Consider the following 27516-nt stretch of genomic DNA (forward strand, 5'->3'; position numbering starts at 1 on the left):
CAGTGGTTGCCAGGAGGGAGGGAGGAGCGCAAAGGTGGAGCATGGCATTTTAAACCAGCAAAACCATCTGTGCCACAGCGTGATAGCAGACAAGTGTCAGTGTGCTTGAACTTAGTGGAATCAGGGTGGAATGACCTAAGAATGTAAGTTTGTCGTCTAATGTGACAAGGACAACACTGTGCGTGTGATGTTGATAATGGCAGAGGCTGTGCATGAGGAGGGGACAAGGAAAATACAGCAACTTTGTTATTTCCACTTAACTTTTCTGTGAACCTAAAATTACCACGAGAAATACAGTTTATCAATAGAAAAAAATGAGGCGGGTCAGGGGAGGCAGAGTAGGGGAGAAAAGGAGACAAGCAGAGCTCGGGGGAAAGGTTCTGCAGGGATGCTGTGGGGAGCTTGAGAGAAAGGTCTTGGGCATCTTAGAACCCTCACGGGGGGAGGGGCTGCGTGGGATGGGAGTATGGTGGTAAGCGCTGGGAACAGTGGACTGAGATACAGAGATGCCCGGAGAGTTGGTACCAAGCATGGGGTCAGGAGAGTCTGAATCAGAGCAGTGAGTGGGAAGAAGGAGATCCTGTGTCAGTTGGCAAACCTGTCAGGGGAGGGTAAACTCAGAGAGAGTCTGAAGACCCTAAGTTCCAGTTTGGAATGACAGTAGAGTAAATTAGCCTGAAATAGAGCAGTTCCCAGGGTCAGGGCTACAGGTGCAGCCATCTGTTCTCAGTACATCCTTATCAGGCACTGCCAAGGAAGGCCTCTGTCTGGTCCCCAGTGGGGAAGGTGAGGCGGCTCCGTTCTTGGTGTCCACGGTAAAGGTGTTGAATTTCAGGTAGAAACTGCATCAGCATGGGACTTTTCTCCAGATGCTTAGAGATAGGAAACTTAGGTTTTTATTTAGAGAGAAGAGAACATTTTATAAGGTCCATGGGGACAAACCCACTGTGTGGCTGAAGTCATAGCCTCCAAAGCCAATGTGAAAGAGTAAGAGGTCATAAAGGCATAGTGGAAAGGATCAGAGAAAGCAAAATAGCAGAGAGATGGAGGAGACCTGGGGAGGGATTAGACCCGAAATTGAGTGGACAGTAAAGGCGTGCAGGCCCCGTCCAGACACGAGGAGCACACCTCTCACTCCCCCTGATGCAGTGCTACCAGCCTTGGGTTCTCCCGGGTTCTTGGGCCCTCTCTTCACCCAACGCATGTTGCAGTGTCTGAACAGAGATGGGAGAAAAGATGCTGGTCAACAGGTAGAGACTTCTGTATGCCAAAGGCTGGTAGGAACAGAAAACAGACAGAGAAGCAGCCTACGGAAAGCTAGGGATAGGAGCCCTCGGGACAAAAGAGCAGAAATTAAGCATCGCAGTAGATGGAGGTCTTCAGTGTCTTGGCTCGCCTTGTCGATAGGCAGTGAGGGATCGATGGGAAGAGCGAGACAGGCATCTCATATTTGTATAAGCCAGACTGTGACTTCCAGTGAATAAGCCTAGTTTTCTCCTAGCCAGAATTTTACCTCAGAATTGATCACACAGCTGCTTCATTCATTCTTTCCAGGGTGGTGGTGATGTTGTGTGAACAAAGATTTCTCTTCTGTTAGTGGCTGTTGTAAAAAGCCTGTACACTGAAGCTTAATTCGGTTCCCTTTAATAACCTACAACAAGCATATACAGATGTATCCAAATGCTGTTTAACCATTGGTTCTGTCTACGTTTCAGCTTGGGCTACACTACGTCCTCATGTTTATACCAAATTTACCTGTTCGTGTTTTGAGGTGCACATTGGAATTAGGTCAATCTCTTCAGCATTTGGTAAAATCTGATCATTTATAGCAACAGCGAAAGTTGGGCTTTTACAGTCCGACTAGCTTTCATTGGCAAGTTCAGGGTGTGTCCAGGAAACAGCTGGCCAAACCAGGAATCAAGGGCTATCTAAAATCATAGTTGAGATCTGAGGACAAAGGGCATGTGAGACCCTAGGCAAGTCCCTTCCTCTTCCTTTAACTCTAGCCCTTGGCTTCCTCTTGTCACAGGAATGGGTGTTTTCTCAGGGGAATTAGAGGCCATTTCCTCTTGCTTTTAGTATTGTCTACTTCTGTTTTCAATAGGTCAGATATTGCTAGATTTGAAATCAAATAAGTAATGTGGAATCTTATATTTAAAAAAATAGAAAAAAAAAAAAGGAATTCTAAGGCCCTGCGGAATACACCTGGGGCCTGGCTGGGAAGATTTGACTTTCCGCTGTACATGGAGAACAAAAGGAATTCATCTCAGATTTTGAATGGCAGTGGAGTAAATTGGCCTAAAACAGAGTTGTTCCAAAGGGCAGGGCTGCAGATGCACCCATCCATCCTCAACACATTTTGTCAGCATCTCTTTTGCTCTAAGCTCTGTTGGGGACACTGAGGGGAGGATGGACAACAGAATGCAGATCTAGGAAGTGTGTGGTCATGCTTTTCAATCTATGTAAAACCAAACAATGACCAGAACACTGTGTTCTTATAACCCCAAACATAGAATGTACCCCATACTGATTTGTTCACTTAAAATAGCACACAACCTTTTTATACTTCACCTCTGAACTCCTGTAGAGAAAGTAACTAGAGTCTATTGGTTTTCCTCACCCACTAAGACTTTCCACACAAAATATCTTCTTGTTTCAGTTCGGTCTTACTGACTTTGGTTAGAAGATATAATTCTGATTTTAAGTGTTAAATAATTAAAAACTTGTATCCCTATTGAATGTCATGACCACAAGTTAAACTAAGCCAGATTCCTAGGCACTTTATTCCTCAGGAAGAGAGTTTTAAAGTGATCATTTTACAAGCCAGCTGCAAGGCTGGACAGATGGCAAGCACTCGTGGCTTGATCATGAAGACTGGAGTTTTGTTCCCAGCACCCATGTCAAGCAGGTTACCAAAACTTTAGCTCCAGTACTGAGGGATCTGATGCCTTCATCTGGCCTCTGTGGTACCCACGCATACACATGCACATACCCCTGTGCAGAGATATGCACACACACATAAATAAAATAAAATTTAAATAAACGAAATGGTGACTGCACACTTCATGTCACACTGTCTTTCCTCCAGATGGATTGGAGTGCCCTCCCCATGCCCTGGGGCTCTGAGACTCTGCCACACACACACCTTTGCTATAATACAGTTTCCCTGTAACCTGCACTCTAAGCTGAATTCATCGGAAACAGCCTTCTCTCCGTATCACCTGTGACTCTGTGAAGCCCTTTTTGCTGGTGGCATGGTTCTTGTCCTTCCCTTGTCTTTCTCACTCTAACTTTTTGTGACAATGCCTTTAGATTTGCTAAAAAAGAGACACCTCATTCAGTACATAGGCCTGGGAGGCTCCAGCAAAAAGTTCAAGGCCAGTTTGGGCAACTAAGTAAGATCTAGCTTCAAAATAAAAGCAAAAAGAGGACTGGGTATGTTCCTCAGGGGTAAAATACTTGACCAGCATACTCAAGGCTCTAGGTTCAATCCCCAGCACCGTAAAGATAGATAGATAGATAGATAGATAGATAGATAGATATGAAATATATAATAATTATATAATAAAGGCATGTATGCATATAGAAAGAGTATCTATGAAGGGCAAAGTTCTCCACAGACCTGTAGAGACAAACAGTCACCTGAAGGGAAAGTGTGCCAAGAGTCATGAAACTTATATCTTAGGTGAGTTAGAGAGATCTTTCTTGGCAGAAAGGAATCTGTGTATGACCAGAGAAACTTAACATACTGTTTCTAAGCAAAAGGCATTGTTTGTATATATTTCAACTTCCATTACTTTCTAGTCAGTTACCTATTTGAACAAGTGAATGAGTAAATACATAAACATCTACTTTTGCTGCTTTTGTTCTCCACTAGCCTCATGGGAATAAACAGTTGCCCAGATCCGTTCTGCTTCTCCTTCTGTCTCTGGGTTTTACTTCACACATGCTCACTCAGCTGGCATTTCTGGCTTTCTCGGGGTACCATGCTCATCATCACAAAGTTACAGCCACCTGCTTCCTCATCACTCATCTTCCTGGATTCTCTATGCTGATTGTGAAACCTGTAGGGAAGGATCTATGCATTTTCAGAGCCAATTTTTTCCTACTCTAGTACAGAGAAGCTCTAGGCCTTTAACATGTAGCTAGCAAATATGGACTAATGATTGCACAGCAGTAGACATATCTGAAAGGCAGAGGTAGATATAAATATAGATATATAAATAGAGATGTATGTTCTATATCAATACCTCTCAATCTGTGGGTCATGACCCCTTTGGGAGTCGAAAAACCCTTTCATAGGGGTCAAATATTAGATATCCTGCAGATCAGATATTTACATAATGATTCATAACAGTAGCAAAATTGTAGTTATGAAGTAGCAATGGAATAATTTATGGTTGAGTGTCACCACAACATGAGGAACTATACTGAAGGGTCAAAGCATTAGGGAGGTTGAGAGCCGCTGTTATATATCAGTGAAGGAACACCAAAAAGCATCACGGTCAAGGATGGTAAGCTAAGCAGATATGGTCATGTGCTTTGGCATTAGGACCTGTGGTATCAATCCTAGGTCTGTTTCCTATTGGCTGCCCACTGTTAAGGTGACCAATCTTTCAAATGTTCTGCTTGCCTCTATGTAAAATGAGGACAATGAAAGTATCCACTTCACAGATTTTTATAGGATGAGAAGAGATAATATATGAAGGGGCTGACACAGTGCTTAGCATTTTACAGCAGTAGACATCACTGCTAATTATTATTAGTTAATTTGATTCTCTGCCACACACAACATAAAAAATTAAAACCAGAACTGCTTTTCAGTTGCTACTTTATTTCGTACATCTCAGAGAATTCTGCACCCTGAACTAGAAGCCGGAGTTTGCTATTTTGGAAAGACCTGTGAGTGGGTGGTTGTGATGGGTGACAAGGTTCCGTCAGACAGAAGCAGTAACAGGAGTTCAAGCTGAGCTGACAGGGTCCTGAGTCCTGGTGTGTCTCCCGAGAAACAACCCGCAGTGACGCTTTTGTCCGCGGGGAGAGCTTTGGTGGCCATCCTTGGTCCGTGTCAGGCTTCCCTTCCATCAAGCAGAGAGCAGTGCTCCCTTCCTTTCCAAGTCATGAATTCACCACATTCCCAGCATGCACTTGCCAACCCAGCAGCAGCTCCTCTTTCCATCAGAAGAAAGGCCGTTATTGTAGGATTGTTATCAGATTCTGAGGCTCAGAGACATAAATAAAGGGAAAGAAAACATGCTAGCTGTTTTCATCATTCATACATTTTTATGGGCTTCTGAAATATCCCAATGATTAGACATTTGAAAGTAAATATTTTTACGGCTTTAGAAAAACAAGCAAGTTTAAAAAAATCCATTTGATCCACAAAAATCCCCTTCTAGAACTGTATCATTGATGGTGTTTTCCCCCATGATTTAATAACAAGGCCAATCGACAGTTAAATACAGACAAGTACACATGAAAACACTTATTCAGAATGCTTAGTCATGACCTTGAGTGTCAAGTACAAATCTTTAAAAATACATTTTAAAACGTCTGAACAGAACATTATTTTCCATTAGGAAGTTAAATGAAACATTCTTTTGAAACTGTATAAATCATTAACATAGTTAAATTTGCCTAAAAACATTCTGTTAGAAGACTGATTACTCCAGAAAGAAGGAAAAAAAAAATAGAGGTAGGTGGGTACTAGGCTTTGGTACTGAATTTTGTTTCTGTATTCTAAATTAAAGTCCTTTTACTAATTAGTTCTGAAGGTTATTTAAAAACACACCTGTAATCCCAGCACCTAGGGAGACAGAGGCAGGCGGATCTCTGTGATTTCAAAAGCGAGTCCACGATGGCCAAGGCTACACACAGAGAAACCCTGTCTCAAAAATCCAAACCAAACCAAACCAAACAAAAATACAAAAACAAAACCAAAAAACTTCTATAGACTTTTATGCACACATTTTTATTTCATTTGTGTGGCATGCCTGTGTGTGTACGACAGGTCTGTGTTGAGGAAGAGTGCCCCCAGAGGCCAGCAGAGGATGCTGGATTCCCTGAAATTGGAGCTACAAGGGCTTGTAGACACCCAACTTGCTTTCTGGGAAGAAAATTCAAGTCCTCTGGAAGAACAGCAAGTTGAGCCATCTTGACCATTGAGCCATCTCTCCAGCCCTCCTTGTATGCATATTTGAAATTGCTGGTGTCAGTACAATGGGTGTGGGGAAATGGACCAAGCTAGATAATTTCCAGTTGTTGTGATCTGTGTGCAAACTATCCCCTTCAGGCTCGTGCATTTAGTCTCCAGTTGGAGGAGCTGTCTGAGAAGTTTAGATCCCTTTTGGTGATGGGGCCTGGCTGGCAGAAGTAGGGAGAGCTTGAGAGTTACATGTCTCTCCGCTTCCTGAGCTCATGAGATGCACAGGCAGCCTGACACTCCCACTCCCACAGGTAAGGTCCAGTTCCACTATCTCACCTTTCATGACATGAAGGCTTGCATTCCCTAAACCACTAGCCAGAACAAACCCTCTTCTCTTGGTTTACTTTTGCCAGGTTCTCTTTACTTGTATCTAACCACAAAAGAACAGAGTTCACACACTCATGTCTAATCCCCTTCCTTCATTCCTCTCTCCCTTTTCTAGATTGACAGTATCTTTACTCCTGCCAGTTTCTAAGTAAAGTAACCTATCTAGGCCATTTGATACTAACCTTGTAATTCCTCTTGTCCTGAAAGTACCCTACAGTGGTGCTCAGTGAAACATCAGAAGGTAAGGCAGGTGTTCAGCAACAAAAAGAATTGAAATTCTTGTTGTTATTATTGTTGTTTTGTTTCTTTTGTGTGTATTTGTTTGTTTTAGGGTTTCTCTGTGTAGCCCTTGCTGTCCTGGAACTCACTCTGTAGACCAGGTTGTCCTGAAACTCACAGAGATTTATCTGCCTCCACCTTCCAAGTGCTGGGATTAAAGACGTATGTCACAACCACCCAGTCTAGGAATTGGAATTCTTAAAAGCTTGGCATGTTGGTCCATGACTTTATTTTCATCTGAAAAAAATATGGCACACAAGCTAATCAAAGTCCTTAGGATAATAGTAAATTTTTTATTTACAGTATCTATATATAATTTTTATAAGGAACCAATCCTGACTCATCAGGAGAAAGGTCAGAATGGTCTGGTGTTTATGTATTCAGGCACTGAAGCTCAACAAACCTATTAGCTACTACTTTTTATCTTGAAAAACTGCTTCAACGTCTTTTGTTCCTTTGTCTTTACAATAAGTAGGAATGCTGGAGCCTGTCAGCAAAGCCAAACAGTACCTGAGTGGGGAGTGAGGATTGCAAGAAATAAAGCAAGACACAAGAGATCAGCTCGATAGGACTGTCAGTAAAAATTGCAGCCCCAAGTTTATTCCACAGCTCCTTTTTATAGGCAAAGCAAAACGTCACATCAATACAAGGAAGGGGTTCATGGAACAGCCAAACTTGTTTTCTTAAACCACTTAAATGCCTGTAGCAGATATGGTCCAAGGTTACACAAATAAGTTAAAGGAACTTGGCAAAACATCCTGCTTATCTTGTCTCAAGGTAAAGGCCAGGGTGAAAATATGTTTTTCACTGAATACTCAATAACAAAGCAGCTTGCCAAAAAGTAGCTCTCCACATAGGAATAATGAAATCTCCTACAGTCCTGACAAGCTAATTTGTAGAGAAATCAGCACACTGATGGACTTAGATGCCCATTATTACTAAAATCATATTGATGCTCTGATACAAAGTAGTTTTTCTGAACTTGAATTTTGTGGCTCTGCTTACTGCATCCTCAAAGCAAACCTTCTTTCCTGAGGTGATGTTGATGTCCACTAAGAAGTGTCTGGGTTGGCGGGGGAGAATAGGGTGGGGAGAACTAAGCTTTTCAGCTGTCCACGTCTAAGCTTGCTATATGAGGATTTAAAAATCATGTGTTATAGACATGGTTAATTTTCAAATGCGTTTGTGATACATGCTTTCTATCTATCACATTGCTCAGAAAGTCACCTTAAAAATTCAGTTCAGCATAAATTGTTCTTAAGTAGAAATAAGCAACAGCCAAAAATATTTAATTTTTTTAAAAGAAGTAAAAGGGTGTCTCTAATTACCCATGTACTAGATTCCAAATAATGGGCTTCAGGTACATTTTTTTCATTAATTTTCAAAGCAACTCTAGACTCTAAGTAGGAGTTAAGGAATCCCTTGGTCTGAAATTTCAAATAACATTTCCATTTCATTCATCAGGGGGTACATTTTTCCCGCCCACCCCTAATTTTAGAACCTTTTCTCTATAGCAAATGTGGCAGTGGTGTTTTCATGTTTTGTCTGGATATCATAGCTAAAGGTCCATCATCCCTCTCACTTTGCTAAATGATTTCATAAGATGGGGAAACCATTCAAGACACGTGTGCTGGCAGGCTGAATGAACCATTCTTCATGGTCTCTTGGATAAATTGCTTACCTGTACAGACACAGTCATTGTCTTTGTTGCTCCCCCCAAAAAATCTTTGATGTTTCTACCATTTCACAGAAAATAGAAACAGAGAGCTGTTTTCTTCCCCCAAACTAAACAAGGCTCTTGGCTGACTCCAAGAAGTCCACTGACTTTTCTCAGTGTGACTGTGTTCACCATCAGAACACGGCCCAGCCCCATCCCTCACAGAAGCATCAGGCCTGACTTGCAGGCCATATGTTACAGTTTCATTGGGGACCACAGAGTACTGGGAGACTCTGACAAACCCTACAGACCCTGCTCCAAGAGAAATGAATATATGCACCCACAGATTGTAGCAGCCTACTTTCCACGCTACCGCAAACTGCCACCCGCAGACCTCCTGGTCCTATCAACTCAAGGCCAAGAATCTATCATCTGGGGAGTTTTTGCAAACTTCATTTTACATGTGAAAAAAAAAAAACAAAAAACAAAAAACCTTGAGTTTAAGGAGACTGAGGCCCTCACAATCTCACCCGTAAGCAGTGGCAGACCCTGATTACACAGTGTGGACAGGTGATGGTACCTGAACTTTGAGTCTGTAAAAGGCGTCACTCAAGAAAATGGGGCAGACTCCGAGGAGGAAGCTACACTAATTTGTTTCATGCTGCCTTTCAAGAAACGACTTATGGATAATATTTCTAAAGAAAATTACACTAGGTCATGTTATAATGAGTAAAAACATAAATAAAATTAAGGTAAGATGGGTGCTAGATAAGAAGCTCCATGGTTAAGAGCTTGGTTCAGTTCCCAGCATGCATGTAAGGGTGGCATTACTCTAGTTCCAGGGGATATGACACCCTCTTCTGGCCTCCACAGGCAATGCATTCATGTGGTGCTCATACAGACAAGCACACACTGTACATACATACACACACATAAATAAATAAATATGTTAGGGTAAGAGGATAGGCCAAATGGGAGCAGCCAGCTGCTAGAAACTGGAAATCAAGCTTCATTGTTTAAGTCACGAAGAGGTAAAGGTAAAAGTAACAATTTGCAGTTGGAACTCTCTTTTCACCAATTTTAAAGCCTGTTTCTTCATGCTTTCTTTAAACAGACCTTGCTTATAGAATTACATTATCAGAACTCTCTAGCCTTACCACTCTCACAGTAACAAATCAAGCCCACTAAGGGGCTTGTCCCTCCAAATATGTAAACAGGAAGGCTAATTGGATTCCTCACCAATAATTTTATCTTTCACGTCTGTTGTTACCGTCTTTGGAGGAGGAGGGAACAGCTAAAGTGGGACAGACACAGAGGTGGCATATACACATGTCAGTTATACATATATAAGAAAGTTTTGTGTCTGATTTATATAAAATAATTTTGAACCATTTAATTCCAAATAACCGCTTTTACCTATTTTAATCGTGAAGAGGTAGACATACACAAAATAATATGACGTGATACAGAGAGAGGGCTTCTAAGTCATTGATTGTACTACACACCCGGTGAACTCATAACTTCGCTTTCGGGTTAGCACATTTGCAGCGCTACTGGATCCCCTGGGGCCCCTCCCACTGCCTTCCTTTAGCTGCTTCACTCAGGCGGGCAGCCAGTCCTGAGTAATCCATTAACTTAAAGCAACATTCAGAATGAGGTCCCTTGACTTCAAGTGATGACTTTGAGACAGCCTTGTTTCGAGCCATTCAAAAGATGGCCTCTAGATCAGTGTTCTCAGCCGGTGGGTTGTAACCCCTTGGGGGTCAAATGACCCTTCCCAGGAGTTGCCTGAGGCCATCAGAAAACACATTTATTAACATTATGATTTACAACAGTAGCAAAATTACAGTCATAAAGCAGCAAAAAAATGTTATGGTTGGGGGTCGCCACAAACATGAGGAACTGTGTTAAAGGGTCACAGTATGAGGAAGGGTGAGAACCATTGCATTAGACCCTCAGGTAAAGATGTTGATGACTGCCCACGTGCTTGTGAGGGCTTGGAGATTTGCCTTTCTAAATGCATAGGAGCATATGTTGTCTCCTTCTCCGAACACGAGTGAAATATTCAGTCCGATGAACGAAGCGTTCCCATCCAAAGGCAAAAAATAAAAAAAAAAAAATAATGGAGCCTATCAAGTTCGTGTATCAAGTCTATCCCTTTGAACTTTCTCACTGACTGGTAGGTCTGACAGATCTACATTTGTGACTGTCATTTGGCCAGATGGAAATAGCAGGCAGGAATGACTGTAGAATATTCCAGAATGTTCATGAAGGGAGTGTTCCAGGGAGGTTCTTTACCTTATCATCTCGGAGGTCCAGCACAGTGCTGCAAGAAAACACCTGGGGCTGGAAGCCCCAGCGAGCAGGAAGGGCGCAGCTGCGTAGGCGGCTTCCGGTCTGTCTGGGAAGACGGTGAAGGGGCCTTGAGCAGACCTTGCGAACAGCAGCAGGCTCCGGCTCTGCTGTGCTCTTTAGCAGTCTTAGAGACCGGCTTGAGCTTGCCGTAACTGCGTTCATTCAGACACCTCTTGTTTCTAATTCTCCATGATTTAGAGCAGGACTGTAGAAAGCTGCAGCTTGGAACTATGTATAAATAAGGGATTTGATTAACATGTGAAACATGTAAGCTACATTCCAAGGCTTAGTTTTCAAACACTGCGTAACAACCTTGTAAACGTTTTGAAATGCCTTTAGAAATATTCACGTGTATTGAAAAGCTATCTTCCTGATCGGAAGTCGGTTTTTCTTTCTTCTCTGTTCGACCACACCTGATAATTCCGTTAGTCTGCTGACAGTCACCAGGTGCGCTCGCCTATTTTTCCAGGCAGTATTTCTGTTAAAATGTCTCGTCATTTATACTGCTTCTAGTTAGGCTAGATGAGCGAGATCTCCGACATTACATTTAAGGATAGCACTGAATGACTGAGTTTAAAATAAGAGAGTCTGTTTTCCATTTCAATATCTCCCTACCTTACATACAGTTCCTTTGTTGGAATAAAAATCTTGATAAAGTACACAGCGGCCACTATAAATAGCACTGTAAGCCTGTGCATTCGGAGAGTCTCCGGAGAGTATATTTTAAACCCACATTGTTTACAATAGGAAATGTTTCTGGTGTTCATATTTTCCGTTGTGGGTGACAGGATCGTCCCCTGTCACACAGCTTCCCTGGCTCCCATCTGCCTGTGCCAGTTAGGAATCTAGCTGGCGGATTCCAGAAGATTGCTCAGTATGTACTTCTGAGTTTGTCTATGGGTGCCCTGGGAATTCTGCATACATCTTGGGGCTCTCCAATGAACCTCTAAGAACACCCAGGGCCGGCATCCACAACTACCAAACAGAAGAGGCCTTTCTTTCTAGAGATGGACGCTCTGGTGTGTCTGCTTAGAATAACAGCAGTCAACTCCATTTTCGATTCCTACAGAAAACCTTGCACTGTTGGCAGGAATTTCTGGGGAACTCAAGAGACTAATATGGAAAATAACTGAACAGGAAGTGAGTGAGCACACAGGCAGCATGAGATGATGGGTTACCATGCTGGTTCCAAGACCAGGGGCATCATCAGGTCCGATTACACGGCACCTTTCCCAAGGCACTATTGCAACCCTCATACATGGGAACCTCTGCCCACTCCTTCCTTGAAAGCTCCCTCTGTTTCTCTAATCAAAGCTGTTGTGTAAACCTTTATTATTTTTTTAGTGGGGCCCCACTTGGGGATATGCAATGCTTCCTCCTTATTTCTCTTTCCTTGATGAACAAGAAAGGACCACTGTTAAGCAGACCCAGCTTTCTTTTTTTTTTTAATGGTGATATAGACAGAGTTAATATAAGCTTTAATATAAGCCCTTAGCCCTCCTGTCTTACCATGAAAGCTAACCATTCCAGTTACATGTGTTTTTCTCTGAGCCAGTATCTGCAGGGTATATCCTGGCTACTCGGGGACTGTCGCCACTACAGCTGCTCAGCAGCTTCTGAACTGAACAAAATGGGAATTTTGGAAATTCAACAGGGTGGAAATTCCCAAATCATGCAGCTCTTAAGCACCTCACATTGTGGGTACCTCGAAATGGAATCATTGTGGCATTATGGCAGAGCTGAACTCCGTGGGTCTAAGCGGCCAGTTTTCCATGAGAACTGCCTCAGGGTTACTGATAAGGACATATTCTGGTGTTCTTACCATGTCAGAAATAAATACACTCTTGCTTGTACTCTCTAAGAAGGGACTGGAGGTTCAAATTGTGGGGCTCAGCCTGAGGAAGCCACAAACCCTAGAGCAGCCAGCGGCTGTGTCGCAGACTCATTCTCTTCAACTCTTTTAGTTACTGCATGTAACTTCAGCTCCAAGGGATCTGACGCCCTCTTCCGGCCCCTGTAAATACCTGCATTTACATATATGCACATACTCACACAACACATGCATACACATAACTAAAACTTGTTTGTTTGTTTGTTTGTTTGTTTTATAAGAAAATAACATTTAGGTCAAGAATGACAGAAAAGAGAGTGGATATAGCTTTTCAAGATCTGAGCATTCTCATTTACACAGTTAACATAGCTAGGTGGCTGATAAAATGGATGTGAAAAAAAATGCCACCCAAAGTATAAATGGCACCATATGACCCAGCTATTTTACCTCTGGGCTTACACTCAGGAGAATTTTATATCCTCTCATAGATATATTTATACCCTGTGTTTATTGCTGTTTTATTTGCTACAGCAAAGAATTGGAATAAACCTATATGAATGGGTAATAAAAATTATATGTAAAATATAATACTATTCAGTTCTAAAGAAAAATGAAATCACAAAACTTGTAGAAAAATGAATGGACTTAAACTGTTATTTTATAGAGGTCACACAATCTCAGAAAGAAAAAAAAACCAGGCTCTCCCTCGTATGTGGAATCTAGCCAATAACATGTGTTCATATATAAACAGAATCACATATGGACGATGAATAAGATGAAGTTGAGAACAAGAAAGGCTACATATTAAGGGATGAGAAAGGACTGAATGCAGGTAATAGAGATTTATGAAATTTCTAGTTATGAAAGATGATATAAAGCTCATTATTCTTATAGTTCTTACTGTCATGGATTTTTATTCTCAGTGGTGGGAAAGTGCATAAAAATATATTTGAAAGAGAAGTATGAAATCCAATGTAAAATCTTAACTTCCCTTCTGAATGGCCACTGTAACGTATAGAGTTGTGTGGTTTGGGGGTCTAATTATTTTTTTTTTTTAATTTGGAACCCTCATCCCCCTTTTTTTAATAGGAGGGTGCTGGGGGAGGGTTGTGGTTTGGTTTTGTTTTGTGTATAAAGTGTGACAGGGCAGACCTGCATTGTGCTGAAGAGCCTTGGTGATTCAGTCCATCAGATTCCTTTCTGTTCAACTGTGTCACGGAAGAGCTGCAGATTGCCTTCTGGTCATATACTGGTGCTTGAAGGAAACTCCCAGGTCTCAGCCGGCTTCCTGCAGCCAGCTCACTGGCCCTCAGGCATTCCAGGTTGAGAGCAGAAAAAAATGTATCAAATGTCACTCGCCTTTGTTACTTCCCTATAGAGCTTAGGGCCCAAACACCATTTTATCTTCTCTGTCCCTTAAGTTTGGAAAGGAGGAGCAAATTTAAAAGACTCGCAACAGCAAGGGAAATGATGGTGTTGCTCACGTTTATTTGTCTGGCTTGGCTTTGAGCAGACGGCACCAGTGAAGGGGCTTCCGTGCTTGTCCATACCACTAGTCTCCTGCCCTGGCCGCCTGTAACTGGCAGCTCTCAGTCATCTTGAAGGTCCAGACAACACAGAGTGACTGGTCCCTCCCCTTGGGTCTCATATACCTCTTTCACCACATGCAAATTATTACCGTCAATTTTGCATTTATTATGTCTCGAAGAAACCTGGGACAAATAGCTAATTGAGGTGCCTATTTAACATATAAAAGCAGACTCTGGCTGACAGTCTCCTTCGGTCCCTACTCACAAGAAACTGTTAGAGAGTCCTTCTGGCTGGCAGGGAGCACCCTACCCTCAACCTCACCTTCCCCTGACCTTCATTTCCCTTCCTCCAGCTTCTCTTCCCTATATAAACCAGCCATTTTGGCTATGTGTCGTCTTGGTTTCTTGGTCTCTTGGTCCTTGGCTCCTTTCTTGACCCCCTCTCTTTTCTCTTTCTCTTGCTCCCCCCTCCCCCATGGCTGCTGCCCTGGTTCAGTCTGGACTGTTCTGGATGCCTCTCCCTGTGCTCTCCCTCAAATGTACAATAAACCTTTTCCTCAGCCCATACTCAGAAAGAGTCTTGTATTCATGTTTGTCCACATACCAGATAGAAAACTGACCCTAGATCACAAACTGCAGATCCCCCAAGCCTGGCAAACAACACTCAATGAGTACAGACACCTCCGTATTCGTATCTGTGTGTCCAGGCAGAACTTGGTTAGCTTTGCTAGATTACTTAAGGAGAGGCAGAAATATTAGCAACCGTAGGAGTACCCTTGGAGGAAGAACCATCAGGGTCTTTCCTGACATTCCATCACTCCCAGATGCGCCTTCTAGCCACCGGGTTTGAATTCTGTATCATTTTCTCGGGACATAAAGGAGATGAGTAGCATTTATCTCTTGGACTATTATTGGACTTTTGCATCATATAATTTTGACCATTTTCACCCACTTAGTTGCATTGTGGGAGCAAATGATAAGAATAAGGAAGAGTCTATTTCCTTGTTTGGCTGTGGTACTTAAGGCCTTAGTATTATCTGCAATTGGTATCTGCATTGTAAAATCAGATAATCATCAAATTGTAGGGGTTCATACCCAAGCCTCAGGAGTCCAACAGTGAGCACACTGTATAATCAAAGCTTCCTCTAATGAAAGACCACGTATGTGGTTGGGAGCAGTAAAGTGCTCCAGCTAATCCCGGGAGAATGGCAAGGGGCAGATGATAAATAACCTCAAGTTAGCATTTACCAGCTACTTCAGAAATGCAGAACGTCTAACATGCAAGTTGGGTCTACAGTTAAAACTCTAAATGGCGCATTGTTTTCTAGTGTTGAGAAATTACAATGGACCAAGAAAGAAAAGAACAAGAGAAAAAAGCCATACGCTAGAACTACAACTTAAAAAACTAAGCAGTGCGGATTTTATTTTTAGTAAGGAACTTTTTTTTCTTCTTGTTTTCATAAAGAGTTCTACTCGAACTAAGGGGGAAGGCTCTGTTTAAATTGAGTTTCTTCGTTACAGACATACCCCTCGTTTAGCTCTTTAACATAAAAATCTGTAATTAAAGTTAATGAGCTGGAACAGCCAGCACTGTGGGCCTGAGAGCTCAGTTCCAAGAGCCTCAGAATTATGTCTGTAAATCTTTAATTTAACTTTTGATTCTTGGATTTGTTGGGAAAGAGTCAGAAGGAAAGATAATTTGAAGGTGTCCTAGAAGGGTTCAGGATTCTGCAATTCCCTGGAGAAACTCAGGTTACTTCAACTATAAATAAATATAGTTACTTCGAGCTATATTTTAGAAAGTTGTATTCAGAATTCACATCATTGGCTCTCAAATTTAAAGTGGGTGTGTGCTTTGAAAAAATATCATCCACTTTATTAAATTAAAATCAAATTAAAGAGCCATCCATGTGTTCTGGCTGATAAGTGAGAAGAAAATGAAGAGACTTTGTATCTCATACAAATGCTCCACTCCTGCCTCCAACCCCTACCTTGGTCTGGCAAAATGACAAAACAAAACAAAACAAAAAAACACCTTCCTGGTTCTGTTTTATAAATGTCTGAACAGGTTCTAGAGAGATGTCTCGGCAGTTAAGATTGCTTGCTGCTCTTACAGAGGACCCTAGTTCAGTTCTCAGCACCCACACTGAGTGGCTGATGACGGCCTTTAAGGCCTGGTTTAGGGATCCAGTGCCCTCTTCTGGCTGCCACAGGCATCGTCACACGTGCACCCCCTCATACACATACACAAATTTAAAAGTAAAAGTGCATCTTTTAAAAGTAAAGTAAATGGGCAAAGAAAAATTTCATTTGCTTTTCCTGCTTTAAAAGTAAAAGTTTGTTTTTATTGCTGAGTAAGTCAAAGTAAAATCACATCCTAATGTTGAAAATTTTTCTTCCCCTAGTCATGGGGTACCTCAAGAGAGGCACCTGAAATTTTGCACAGGAGGGTTTCTGATGAATTCAACACGTAATGTTCAAACTACACTGGTAGCCCAGGCTGAGAGCGAGTAGAATCCAGTTGTAATTTAGCAAATCTAAAGAAAGAGGGGGTGAGAAGGAGCTGCCAAGCTCAAAGCCAGGGTTGGAACGAGCATGTCTGGCTACCCAGGTGGAGCAGACTGTAAATTGCAGGATCTGCCCACTGTGGTGACATCAGAAGTCATCACTCACTCTGGAGGTCGTCCGCCTGTGCCTGTCTTTGCACTGCGGGAAGTGTTCTTTGCGCTCATGTTTGTCCCTGTTATAATTCCATCTTGAGGAAAAAGTCTTTCTGCAGCTTCTTGGCTTTATGGGTTGGGAAACAGGAGATGCTCTGACCAGAGTATGAGCTCCGCAGGTATTGAAGAGCTAGACTATTTCTTCTACCTTCTTGAGTGGACTTTATGTTACAGCCATCCTCCCCGAGACCTGTACATTCTGGGACTCCTAGGATTCAGCAGCCGGGTTTCTAGATTCTATAAAATGCCGGATTGTGGCTACCTTGATGTGGTGACTCTATTTGGTTCCTCTTCAACCCAGGGAACCAGTATCAAGTACTTATTGCCTATCCGTCGTATGCTTGATACCATTTTAGGCTATATTGGTTATAGAAAACCGTTAGGATATATTTCTGAAAGCAAGGGACTTAACTTGGTATGAAAAAGCATGTAGAGAAAGTTAATAAATAAACAGGAATGCATACTGATGCACATTTATTCCTATAGTTGCCGTAATCATATAATGACCAAGTAATATGTTATTGTAAAATAGGACAACACCTAACATATAACAGCACATACAATTATATTAGATGTCATTCACAAAAGATGAATAGTGACTACAGTACCTACACTATTCAAAACACGCAGGAGACTATTTCTCTAGAAACAAATATGTTTTAATCTAGGTCTGATTTCCATAAAAAGAAATCAGTGTTTTTAAAGACCTTATATACTGTCAGTGGAAAAAAATCTGGATTTGATTAGAGTCATAAAAGTCATGTGTAAATTTAATATCCAGATGTATAAACTAGCCACCAGAAAAAAAAAAAAAAAACAACTACTTGTGGTTGTGGGACTATCTAGATACTTTGAATACAAGTGGTCCATGCCAATAATTCCATGTCTTCTTTGAAGATATGACCTTTTCTCCTGCACTATAATATATGAGCATCCCTATGATTTGCTTGTTATTTCTTTCACAATATAGTTGCATCTATATACAATAAATCCATAATCTACAATATATAACTATGACCTAGAATCAACTTCCTCTGTATAAAAGTCCTATATGCCCTCCTTTCCTACACTCATACAAAGTAGATAATGATGACATGATGAGGATGATGATTTTTTATTTTAAAAAGTTATCAAATCTTTAATTCTTTTTTATTTTTTCCTTTTTTAAAAAATTTTATTTTTTTCATAATTTATTCATTATATATCCCGACTGAAGCCCCCTCCCTCAACTCCCCAGTCCCACCCTCCCTCCCTCTTCTTCTCATCTCCTTCCCCTAGTCCATTGAAAGGGGGAGTTCTCCACCATTGCCATCTGCCCATAGTTTGTTAGGTCTCATCAGGACTGCCTGGACCCTCTTCCTCTGTGGCCTGGCAAGGCTGCTTCATCATCACCAGGGGTGAGTGACCAAAGAGCAGGCAACCGAGTTCATGACAGAGGCAGCCCCTGATCCCCTCACTCTGAGAGATGATGATGGTTTTTGTTGGAAACACAACCAGGATTTTGGAACAGCCATTCATTCAAGAAACCTATTTGGGCCCTACCGTTTTCAAGCAGTTTTATTTATTTTTGTTTGTTTGGTTGGTTTTTTTTTTTTTTTTTTTTTTGAGATAGGGTTTCTCTGTGTAGCCTTGGCTGTCCTGGACTCGCTTTGTAGACCAGGCTGGCCTCAAACTCACAGTGATCCACCTGCCTCTGTTTCCTCAAGTGCTGGGATTACAGGCGTGCACCACCATGCCTGGCCCAAGCACAGTTTTAAAAGATGTGTTTCAAACTGGGTGTTCCCATACCATATGTTGAGGTCAGAGGGCAACTTGTGAGAGTTGGTTCTCTGCTTCCATCATGTAGATTGCAGGGGAGCTCAGGCCGTCAGGTGAAAGGCACACAGCCATATGTCCAGACCAACAGTTCTTGTAAGATAGAAACATTTCTCTCCAAAGAGGAAAGGAGTGAGAAAGGGGAAGGTGGAGTTGAGGGGAAATTCTTCTCAAACATGCAACATAAACATGTAAGGAGAATTTTTAACTAAAAAGAAATATAATTTCAGTCAAGAAAATAATGTATCTGGTTAAAACAACCTGATTTAAAACAACAACAAAACAACCTGAGTGAGAAAACTTAATTGGTGCCAAAGAATTTAATTGGAAATTAGGAGCCTTGAGGCAAGTTACCCTGAAGAGCTGATTCATACATTGCCATGTGAATATTTCGTAAGTACATGCAAACACAAGCGGGCTCAAGTTCCAGCTCTCTCCTTTTAGCGTAACCAACTACAGAGAAATAAAGTCCAACCCAGGAAGACTTTGTAGAGGGACGATCCAGATACCGGAGCTTAAAGACTTGCTAGAACTCAGAGTGGTGGCCAAGGGAGTGCTGTTCCGGAAGGGGTGCCTCTGTGATTATGGGAAGGAAATTATCCTGTTGGAAGCTCTAACACTGTCCTCTGGTGGCCCCCCTGGTGACCCTATGGGGCGAGACAAGACAGGGCTACAGAAGAGCAAAAAGAGGTTGGCTCTGGAGAAAGTCAGAGGAAGCAGAGAGACGTGGAGCAGAGCTGTCTCTGGGTGGGAAGGAAGAAGCTGTTGTCTGAGGGACTCCCAAAGGTATAGAGTTCTTGAAACAGTTTCTGAAGTTATGTTACTGCGCATGCTTGCTACAGTATTTTTAAATTCGTGTTAACTTGTCTAACCTCAGAGTAAGCTGCAAATTAAAAGGTGGAGAGTTTCCTACAGCTTTTATTCTTGTCTCCTCAATAGAGACTGTTCAGAGATGTGAATAGAGCCGTTTTAAATAAAATGACTCTTAGTACTTCTTGCTTATGTGGAACACCTTTTATCTTCAATTAAAAAAAAAAAAGTCCCTCTCTTCTCGGGAGTCTTCAGCGGGCTGGTTCACAAAGGCTCGTAGATGTCATTCTGGACTACTGCGAATCATAGCCGTGGATCTGTTGGTCACCTTTGCCTCCCCTTCTGGAGAGTCATTTGCAGAGGAGTCTTCATCACCACCGAAGCCCACTGAGCCTCTGGACCAAGAGCTGGATCTCATGGCCTGTGATCTCTACAGTCTCTGGGCACCAAAGAGGCACTGAGTTCTTCTGGGTCCTCCTGAATGCTAAAAGTATCCAAGTGAAGACAGAAATAGGGGCACCAGCGTGGGGTCACCCGGGCATCTGAGCCTGGCCTATATTCAGACATACCTTGTGGAAACAGTTGGTGCCCTTCTGCAGCCACCATGCCTTAGACACAAACGTGCTGTGCTGGGGCTGTGCTGAGGCCAAAGACAGTGAAAAGAAAGCTGAAGAGGTAGCTCGGTGGTAGAGAGCTTTGCAAGGCCCTATGTTCAACCCGCTGCATTATCACAAAACCAAGTTTCTTATATTGTTATTGTTGCCTCTCAAGTGGGTAGATTTCTGTTCACAATGAGCAGCTCTGAGCGCACGTAGATGTGTGTGGGTGCAACTGTGTTCATGCATGCGTGTGTGTGCGTGCGTGCGTGTGTGTGTGTGTGTGTGCGCGTGTGTGTGTTTCGTGCATTAAGGCAATGGACACAGCACTCCCACATATCTCTCTTCTCTCTAGGGACCTGCTCTAACATAGAAGCTGTTCTTAAACAACCATTACAGACTAGGAAGTCTGGAACAGATCATATGGCCCAGGCTCCTACCTCCATGAAGTAAAGTTATTTTTAAAATCATATTTTATTAATAAAGGACCACCCTGCGGTGGGAGCTGGTCCTTTCGACCACGCTAACCTCCATTCAGCCTTCCCAGCTCAGGGTCTCTCCGATGAAACATTAAACAAACAGTAGAATGTGAAGAAATGAAAGCGCCTATGAGCAACCTGAAGATGAGTTTGCTCTAGCTGGAGTCTTGACATGCGGTCTTGTTCACCATGCCTGCTGTCACCAGCGATGACCGGTGGAGTTGGTGATCACGTCAGCCTGCAGCTGGGCTGTAGGCTGGGCCCTCTCTGCCAACTACCAAAGCACATACGCCTGCACAGAACATGTGCCCACATTCCTCATCTTTTCTCCCTCCACCCCAGCTTCTGGCTCTTTGACAACCGCTTGGCAACCAATGCCCACCCCATCCCTGCTCTGAGTTTCCAACTGTCTTACTATCTTTCTGCCCCCCTGGCCTTTTGTCTGCCCATCATTGGCCTCTGTGCTCTATTTGTTCCTTGCTGGTGTCTTCTCCAGGTTCAAGACTATTTCACTGTTTCCATATCTATGCCTCACGGGGCAGCATGATAGGACAACAGTGCGTTTCACTGTTGGGTACTTAAGACAGACACTCCCTCCACGCTTGATCTTAAAGGCAGGGAGCCCGAGTAAGACTGTTCACGTGGTTTTCCCCTTCCTATAACTGTAACTGCAGAAATAGTATGGTGGCTATTTTTTCTATAATTGTTCATTGGTAGACCCTCAGCAGAAGAATAACTACATTCTGGTCCCCTCCCCTCACCCAGCTAATGGTGAGGAGCATGTGGGGGGGAGGGAGACACACACATACACACATAGAGACAGAGAGAGACAGAGAGAAATGTCTAGGCTACTGCATTTTATAAGCCTGTTCTGAATGTATCAAAACCACACTTGCCACTCCCCCGGAACTAGAGGGTGTAGGGATGGGAGGAGTCAATAGGTAAAAATTTAATTATTTTATAAAATGTATAAGACTCATGTAAGTCTTAGGAGCAAATAAGCTAGTTTTCTGTGTCACTGCTGTGACCAATAGCCGCAGGTGTGCTTGCTGGCTTTCAGCACTGAAGACTTGCTTCCTCAGGCCCAGAGACTTCGGACACACATCCCAGGAGGCTGTGATCTAGGTGGTGGCTCACCGCATTCTCTCTGGAGGCTGCAGGGGAGAATCCATTTCCTGGCCCCTGCGTGTGCCCAGAGGCAATCACATTCCTGGGCTTTTGCCCTGCTTCCTCTAAAGCCGGCAGCAGCCTGGCTTCTCTCTTCCCTTTTTCCTGTGGTCCTAGCTCCTCTGAGCTCAGGCAGAAAGCCTTCTGTTTTAAGCCCCATGTAATTAGACTGAAAATACTTTGATATACCAGGGTAATCCCCATTTTCCACACCAACCCTTGATTCATGTCTGTCAACTGACTTTGTAAGATGCAAACATGGAAGATAACACAGTGTCAGGTTCTGGAGATTAGAGAGTGGAGTGGACCCTTGGGAGAGGGGACTGTCCCACCTACAGTACAAGTCGCAGAATTCCATAAGCGATAAAAGAGAATAAATGAACAAAACTGGGTAGGAAGGGAAGGCAGCAGAGCGCCTCAGTGCACATTTACAGCTCTGGAGAGAAAATAGGACAAGCGTAACGCCCATCATTGACTGTAAAGACAGACACACGTCACAGTCACAGTGAGCATGGGTGTCTCCTACCCTTCACTAAGTACACCTAGAGTCAGCAGAAAACACTCATGGAAGTGATTAACTCTGAAGCTCACTGAATCAAACTTGCCAGCTGTGGCACTGATGACGGCATGGGGTTAGGCAGGGAGATATGGTGGTCTAGCTAGTTGGAGTGAGGAGATTCATCCTAACGGAACAGAAAGTGGGAAAGTTAGGGAGCTCTGCTCTTCAGTGGGTTTTTTATGCCAGCGTCTTGTTTGGAACCTGAAGCTGTCCACTAGGGATCTCTTTCATTCTCTGCAAAGCCCCTTAAGGACAATTGCTTCTGCTATTGACCCTAAGAACAGCTGAACCCTATGGGACAGGGGCCGGAGCCGTTCTCCTTTGAAAGTCAGGCCCTCTAACACCACCTCCTCCATCGCTATCAGAGATGAGGAAATGTATGCAGAACGAAAGCCAAGACGGGTGTCATCTCCAGATGCAGTCAACACCACCCTCTCCTCAGGGGCTGGAATTTGGCTGCTTTCCAAGCTGTCAGTGACCAGCCTCCCTTGCCAGGCTTGGTGATGAGATCACCATCAGAGTGCCACCGATGCAGAAGGGCCTGCTGTTCTGGCATGCTCCCAGGAGGACTACTGCCCTCCTCTCTCAGGGGAGTGCAAGCACTGGGCACTGTGAAGTCCAGCCCATCGCTGAGCAAGACCCTGACTCTTCCTCCTTTGTGTGTGGTTTGCATTTTTCTGCCATGTGTCTTTTCCTGGATAAAAGGGCTGAGGGGGAGTTTCTCAGATTTGATTTTTCAGTGGGAACTGTTTGCTTTGGAAGCTACCTACACTAACGCTAATTGAGAACAGAGCTCAGGATGAGGGCCTGAGAATGGCAGCCGGTGAACTTTTTGGTGGACTGATTTCTGTTCATCTTGTCAGAACTGGGACGTGAGTGCAGGTCCTAAGAGCAGGACCCACTGTTTCCCAAAGGCTGCGCACAGCGGCAGCTTTTCCCACTTAGACTCGCTACCCTGCCACAAATTAGACGCTGATTTCTCAGAGTTAAGTAAATAAAGTCTTCATTATGAAAGTTTCCAGTCATCCTGGCCCCTACAGCCCAGCAATTTAGAGTCTGCAACTCTCCGAGCACTCTGTATCCTTCAGGTCTAAATTTGATGAGCTTCTATTAGAGAGATTACAGTAAAAAATAACAATCAGCTCTCAGATGATCCCGGGTGGAGGGGAAGGGTGGGGAGGAGTAGATTTGGCTGAGGACAAGCCCAGACTTTCGTCACAGGGACAGACCCTAGTGTTAACACAAAGGGAAGACGGGAGCATCCTGCAGAGCGCATTTCGACTACAGATAATATGGCCTGTGCGCTGGCCCAGCCCATGCTCTGACCTCCAGGCCAGGTCTCCTACCTCAGCCACTCCTGCCCTGACCAGCTGCGGACATGCTTAGTGGATCTGGGTCCCAGGGAAGGCGCTGCCTGGCCACGCTCTCTCAGTGAGTTTTGCACGTTGCCTCCTTGGATTCTCTTTTCTTTCTTTCTTTTATTTCTTTTTCTCTCCAACAAAAGAAATTTCAAAAAAAAATTTTGTGGGAGTGGGGAAAAGAGAGACGGAGTAGAGAGAGCGAGAGGAGGGCGGGGAGTGTGTAAAACCTTTGTGATTTCTACCGGAGGATTGGTTTAGAGTCACTGGTTTTCTTCATTCATGGTGCCTTAGCAACAGGGTTTTTTTTTTTTACCTGGGACCTGGTTTTCTCTCTTCCAAATACAGGCCACAGGGCATTGTGCTGCTAAAGATTTGCTGTTAATTTTGACCTGAGCCCCCTGCCTCCCGAGCCAGGAGCCATCGTTTGCAGGACTCAGAGATTTCACTAAGCCAGTTGCCCAATCCCTAAAGTAAACAGCCCAGAGCCCTCAGCACACTGGCCATCTGACTGGGCCTGAGCAAGCCCAGAGCATATGCTATTGATCAGGGGACTGTTCAGATAACAGGGGGCTCTGGGGCTTTGGGATTGTGAAATCCTGGAATGTGAAGGGGCCTCTGGGATCCTCTGGGGGGTGATGCTGTCTTTCTACAGATATGGAGGCCAGAGGGATAACTCAGCTTACCAAAGGCAAAAGCCATCCGCAGGGCAGCCCTTCCCCTCCCTGTTCCCTGCGCAAAGGCCTTTCCCACACTGGGGTCCCCAAAGGCTTTTTCCACACAGGAGTCCGTGAGATTTAAAAACCCTACTGGGGCTTGGGAGAAGAAGTGTGGAAGCATAAGGGCCCCAAATGGTCTTTGGGTGAGTTTTCCTCATTTCTGAGCATCTTGGCATCCATTCAGGATCGAAGTGACTGCTCCAGTTGCCCCAGCGTTTGTGCAACAGTTGATCAACTAAACAGAGGAGCTTGGTTGGGTCCTAAAACAAAAGCCTTCCATACCTACAATATTTGCAGGGTTTTTTGTTTGTTTGTTTTTGTTAACCGGTTTTTTATTTGGTCACTCAAATAAGAGAGTTCTGGGGGACCTGTCTACACAATTCAGTGCATGTTAAACTTAAAAGTTACTCTTTTGAGGAGTCCGATTATGTAACAGGGGTGTTCTGTAAGTTTAATCTAAAGCCTGAACTCCCCATTACACTGTCCTATCATAGCCCATGGGGCATCCCCACCCCACCCTCCTCCTGATTCCATCCCAGGTCCCAGCTTTGACTCTCCTAAGCTTCCTTGGAATCCTAGGTCTCCATAGAAAGGCTCAGGAACCACTGATCTTCCCTGATGCCTTTATTTCAGATGAGGAAACAGAGGCACACGGTGGTAGAGCCGAGTGCAGATGCCACAGCTGGTCAGCAGCAGAGCCTGAAATGCTCTTTCCTTTCCCTCCTCTTCACCCCCCAACTCTCCCTTTCACACCTGGTCCTGGCTTTCACCCTCCAGCATGCCTGTGGCTCTAACTACTCTCTCCATGCTTCTCTCTTTCCTACTCTGTCACTTCCTGACTTCCTGGCCTTGCACCTGGATGATGGTGATTTCCTCCCATCTGGTCCCAGGCCTCAGTCTCTGTCCATCTAGTCCCTATTCCAGCCCATCTTCATCTGTGAGGACAGAGCGCACAATACAGCAAAGTTTTCCTTTGGTATCCCTTCTCATTGTGAGTGCTCCTGCTCCAGCCAAATTAGATTGCTTGTTGCCTCCCAAACCAGCACTTCAAGGCTGCCCCCATCTTTTCATGCATTCGCTGCCTTCCTCCTTAAGCATCTCTGATTCCCCTCTCCTCTAACATCCTGTGTGCATCCGTCTATCGGTAGCCTGGTATCAAAGGAAGTGGACAAGATGTCTGTCTTCTGATAGTGATGCATTTGATGGCAGGAGCTGTTTTGAATCTTCAGCATCCAGGATGTAGGTGATATCTGTTTACACACACACACAAATGGTCACACACACATACATACACATTCCCCCCCCCCACGAATGTGGATTCATAGATAAACACATTAAGCTTTTCACCATTGAAGAAACCCAACTCATTTCCTATAATTCTCTACTTTTTGTTTCAGTCTTTTGAATATACATAAGGCCTCTGGACATATTGCTTTGTAAGAATTATTAGACTAAATGCTAAAGCAGGTGCTCAACCAAATGAACCAGAAATTCTCGTACATTTCTATCAGGTAATTTATCTCAGTTTCATCACCTGCTGTGCAAGATTAGCACTGTTTGTTTGTTTTAAAGAGGTGCATTAAAATTCCTGAACACCAAGGCCTAGCAAGGGCTGTGGTATTTTCTGGGGCAGGTGTGAATCGCTCTCTAGTCAGCCCCCCCGAAAGTGTGTTCACCTGGTCCTAGTGAGCTCACTGACAGTCTGTCCCTTTTTGCTCAGTATTTCTCTTGCTGCTTCTAATCATGTTCCCAAAGTTCATGAAGTTTGCTTGAGTCAAGAGTTGGGGTTTCCTAGAAATATTTCTTTTAGTTCAGTAAGAGTGTATTTCTTATTGACCTTCAGGATGAAAGATCAGACTTTGGTTTTTGTGTGACAAATGTGGACATACATACTTAAAGCTATAGATGGAACCAGGGACACGGGGAAATGACGTAGTTCATCCTACTGCTGTCTGGGAGAAATAATTTAAAAACATTAAATTATTGAATTAGTAAATGACTGGCGTAATTTTATAAGGATTTTTAGAGTTGGAAGAATGACTGGACTCAGAAATGTCATTGTCAGTAGAACTGGGTGGCTGGAGAGGTGGCTCAGTGGTGCACCGGCTGCTCTTGCAGAGGACCAGGTTTGACCCCCAGGACTTACCTGCCAGCTCACAGTGCTCTGGAGCTCCAGTTCGGGGGACTCAGAAGTCCTCCCCAATCATGGGTATCAGGAACACATGTGGTGCACAGACCTACTTGTGTGCAAAATACCTATATGCATTTCAAAGGTAAATATAGAAATTTTAAAAAATTTAAAGTATGAATGCCTATTTTATCCAGTGTGTCCTGGAAATGTAACTTTTCTATTTTCCAATAGAATGGCTTTCATAATAGTAATAGAAACTCTTTCTCCTCTTACAAGCAATATTATAGTTCAGTAAAATGATTTCCAATTTCTGTGGGTTATCACCAGTGTTATTTTTAGACATGCTGTAAAACAGTGATACTTACCCCAAAATGTGCCCACCATCACCCTGGCTTATCGCTTATCTGCCTTTTCTAGAAGCTGGCAGCCTGCTTGCTTCTCATGTCCCACTCTGTTCTACAGTAGCCAAGATAGCAAGAAAACCATAGGTTAGAGTGAGGTCAGTGAAAAGGAACCGTCCAATAACAGTGGCCTTTTCTCTTAGGCTCTGTGATTATTGCTTTGTGTTACAGACCAGATTTGAATGTGCATGCGTGTGCATGTGTGTGTGTGTGTGTGTGTGTGTGTGTGTGTGTGATAGCTTTAAGAAAACTTTTGTTTGAAGAGTGCATGTGTGCTGTGTGTGAGTGCAGGTGCCCGCATGGAGGTCAGAGGGCACACTTCTCCGGGCAGGTCTTTCCTTGCCGAGGCAGGTCTCTTGTTTCTGCTGGCCCGTGAACTTCTGGCCTATTCTGTCTCTCCCTCCCATCTTGCCACAGAAATCCTAGGGTTATAGATGTAAGTCACTGCCTCTAGCCTTCGTGGATTCCCAGGGCCACACTCAGGCCCCCTGGCTTGTGTGGCAAGCACTGTTTGCACCATCTCTCCAGCCCCGTAGGTAGGTTTTAAAGAACTGATTTTTCTAGGCCTCTTCTCTGAT

At 43.6% G+C, this 27516-nt stretch overlaps 1 protein-coding gene across 11 annotated transcripts in view; it reads left to right on the forward strand.

The window, feature by feature from the left end:
* Cald1 (caldesmon 1) overlaps positions 1–27516 on the forward strand; it is a 172662-nt gene that overhangs the window by 86394 nt on the left and 58752 nt on the right. The window contains exon 1 of one of the 11 annotated variants that reach the window (XR_009590749.1): positions 23505–23760. The exons of 9 other annotated variants lie outside the window; for them this stretch is intronic. Coding sequence is in view for 1 of the 2 variants with exons in the window: in XM_060380170.1 (XP_060236153.1) it covers positions 23708–23760 (53 nt within the window). In the remaining variant the exon portion in view is untranslated. Of the gene's footprint in view, positions 1–23504; positions 23761–27516 lie in introns of those variants that run through there. One more of the 11 variants, XM_060380170.1, reaches the window with a different exon arrangement.

Source organism: Meriones unguiculatus, chromosome 3 (genome assembly GCF_030254825.1).
Source record: "Meriones unguiculatus strain TT.TT164.6M chromosome 3, Bangor_MerUng_6.1, whole genome shotgun sequence".
NCBI classification, from domain to species: Eukaryota; Metazoa; Chordata; class Mammalia; order Rodentia; family Muridae; genus Meriones; species Meriones unguiculatus.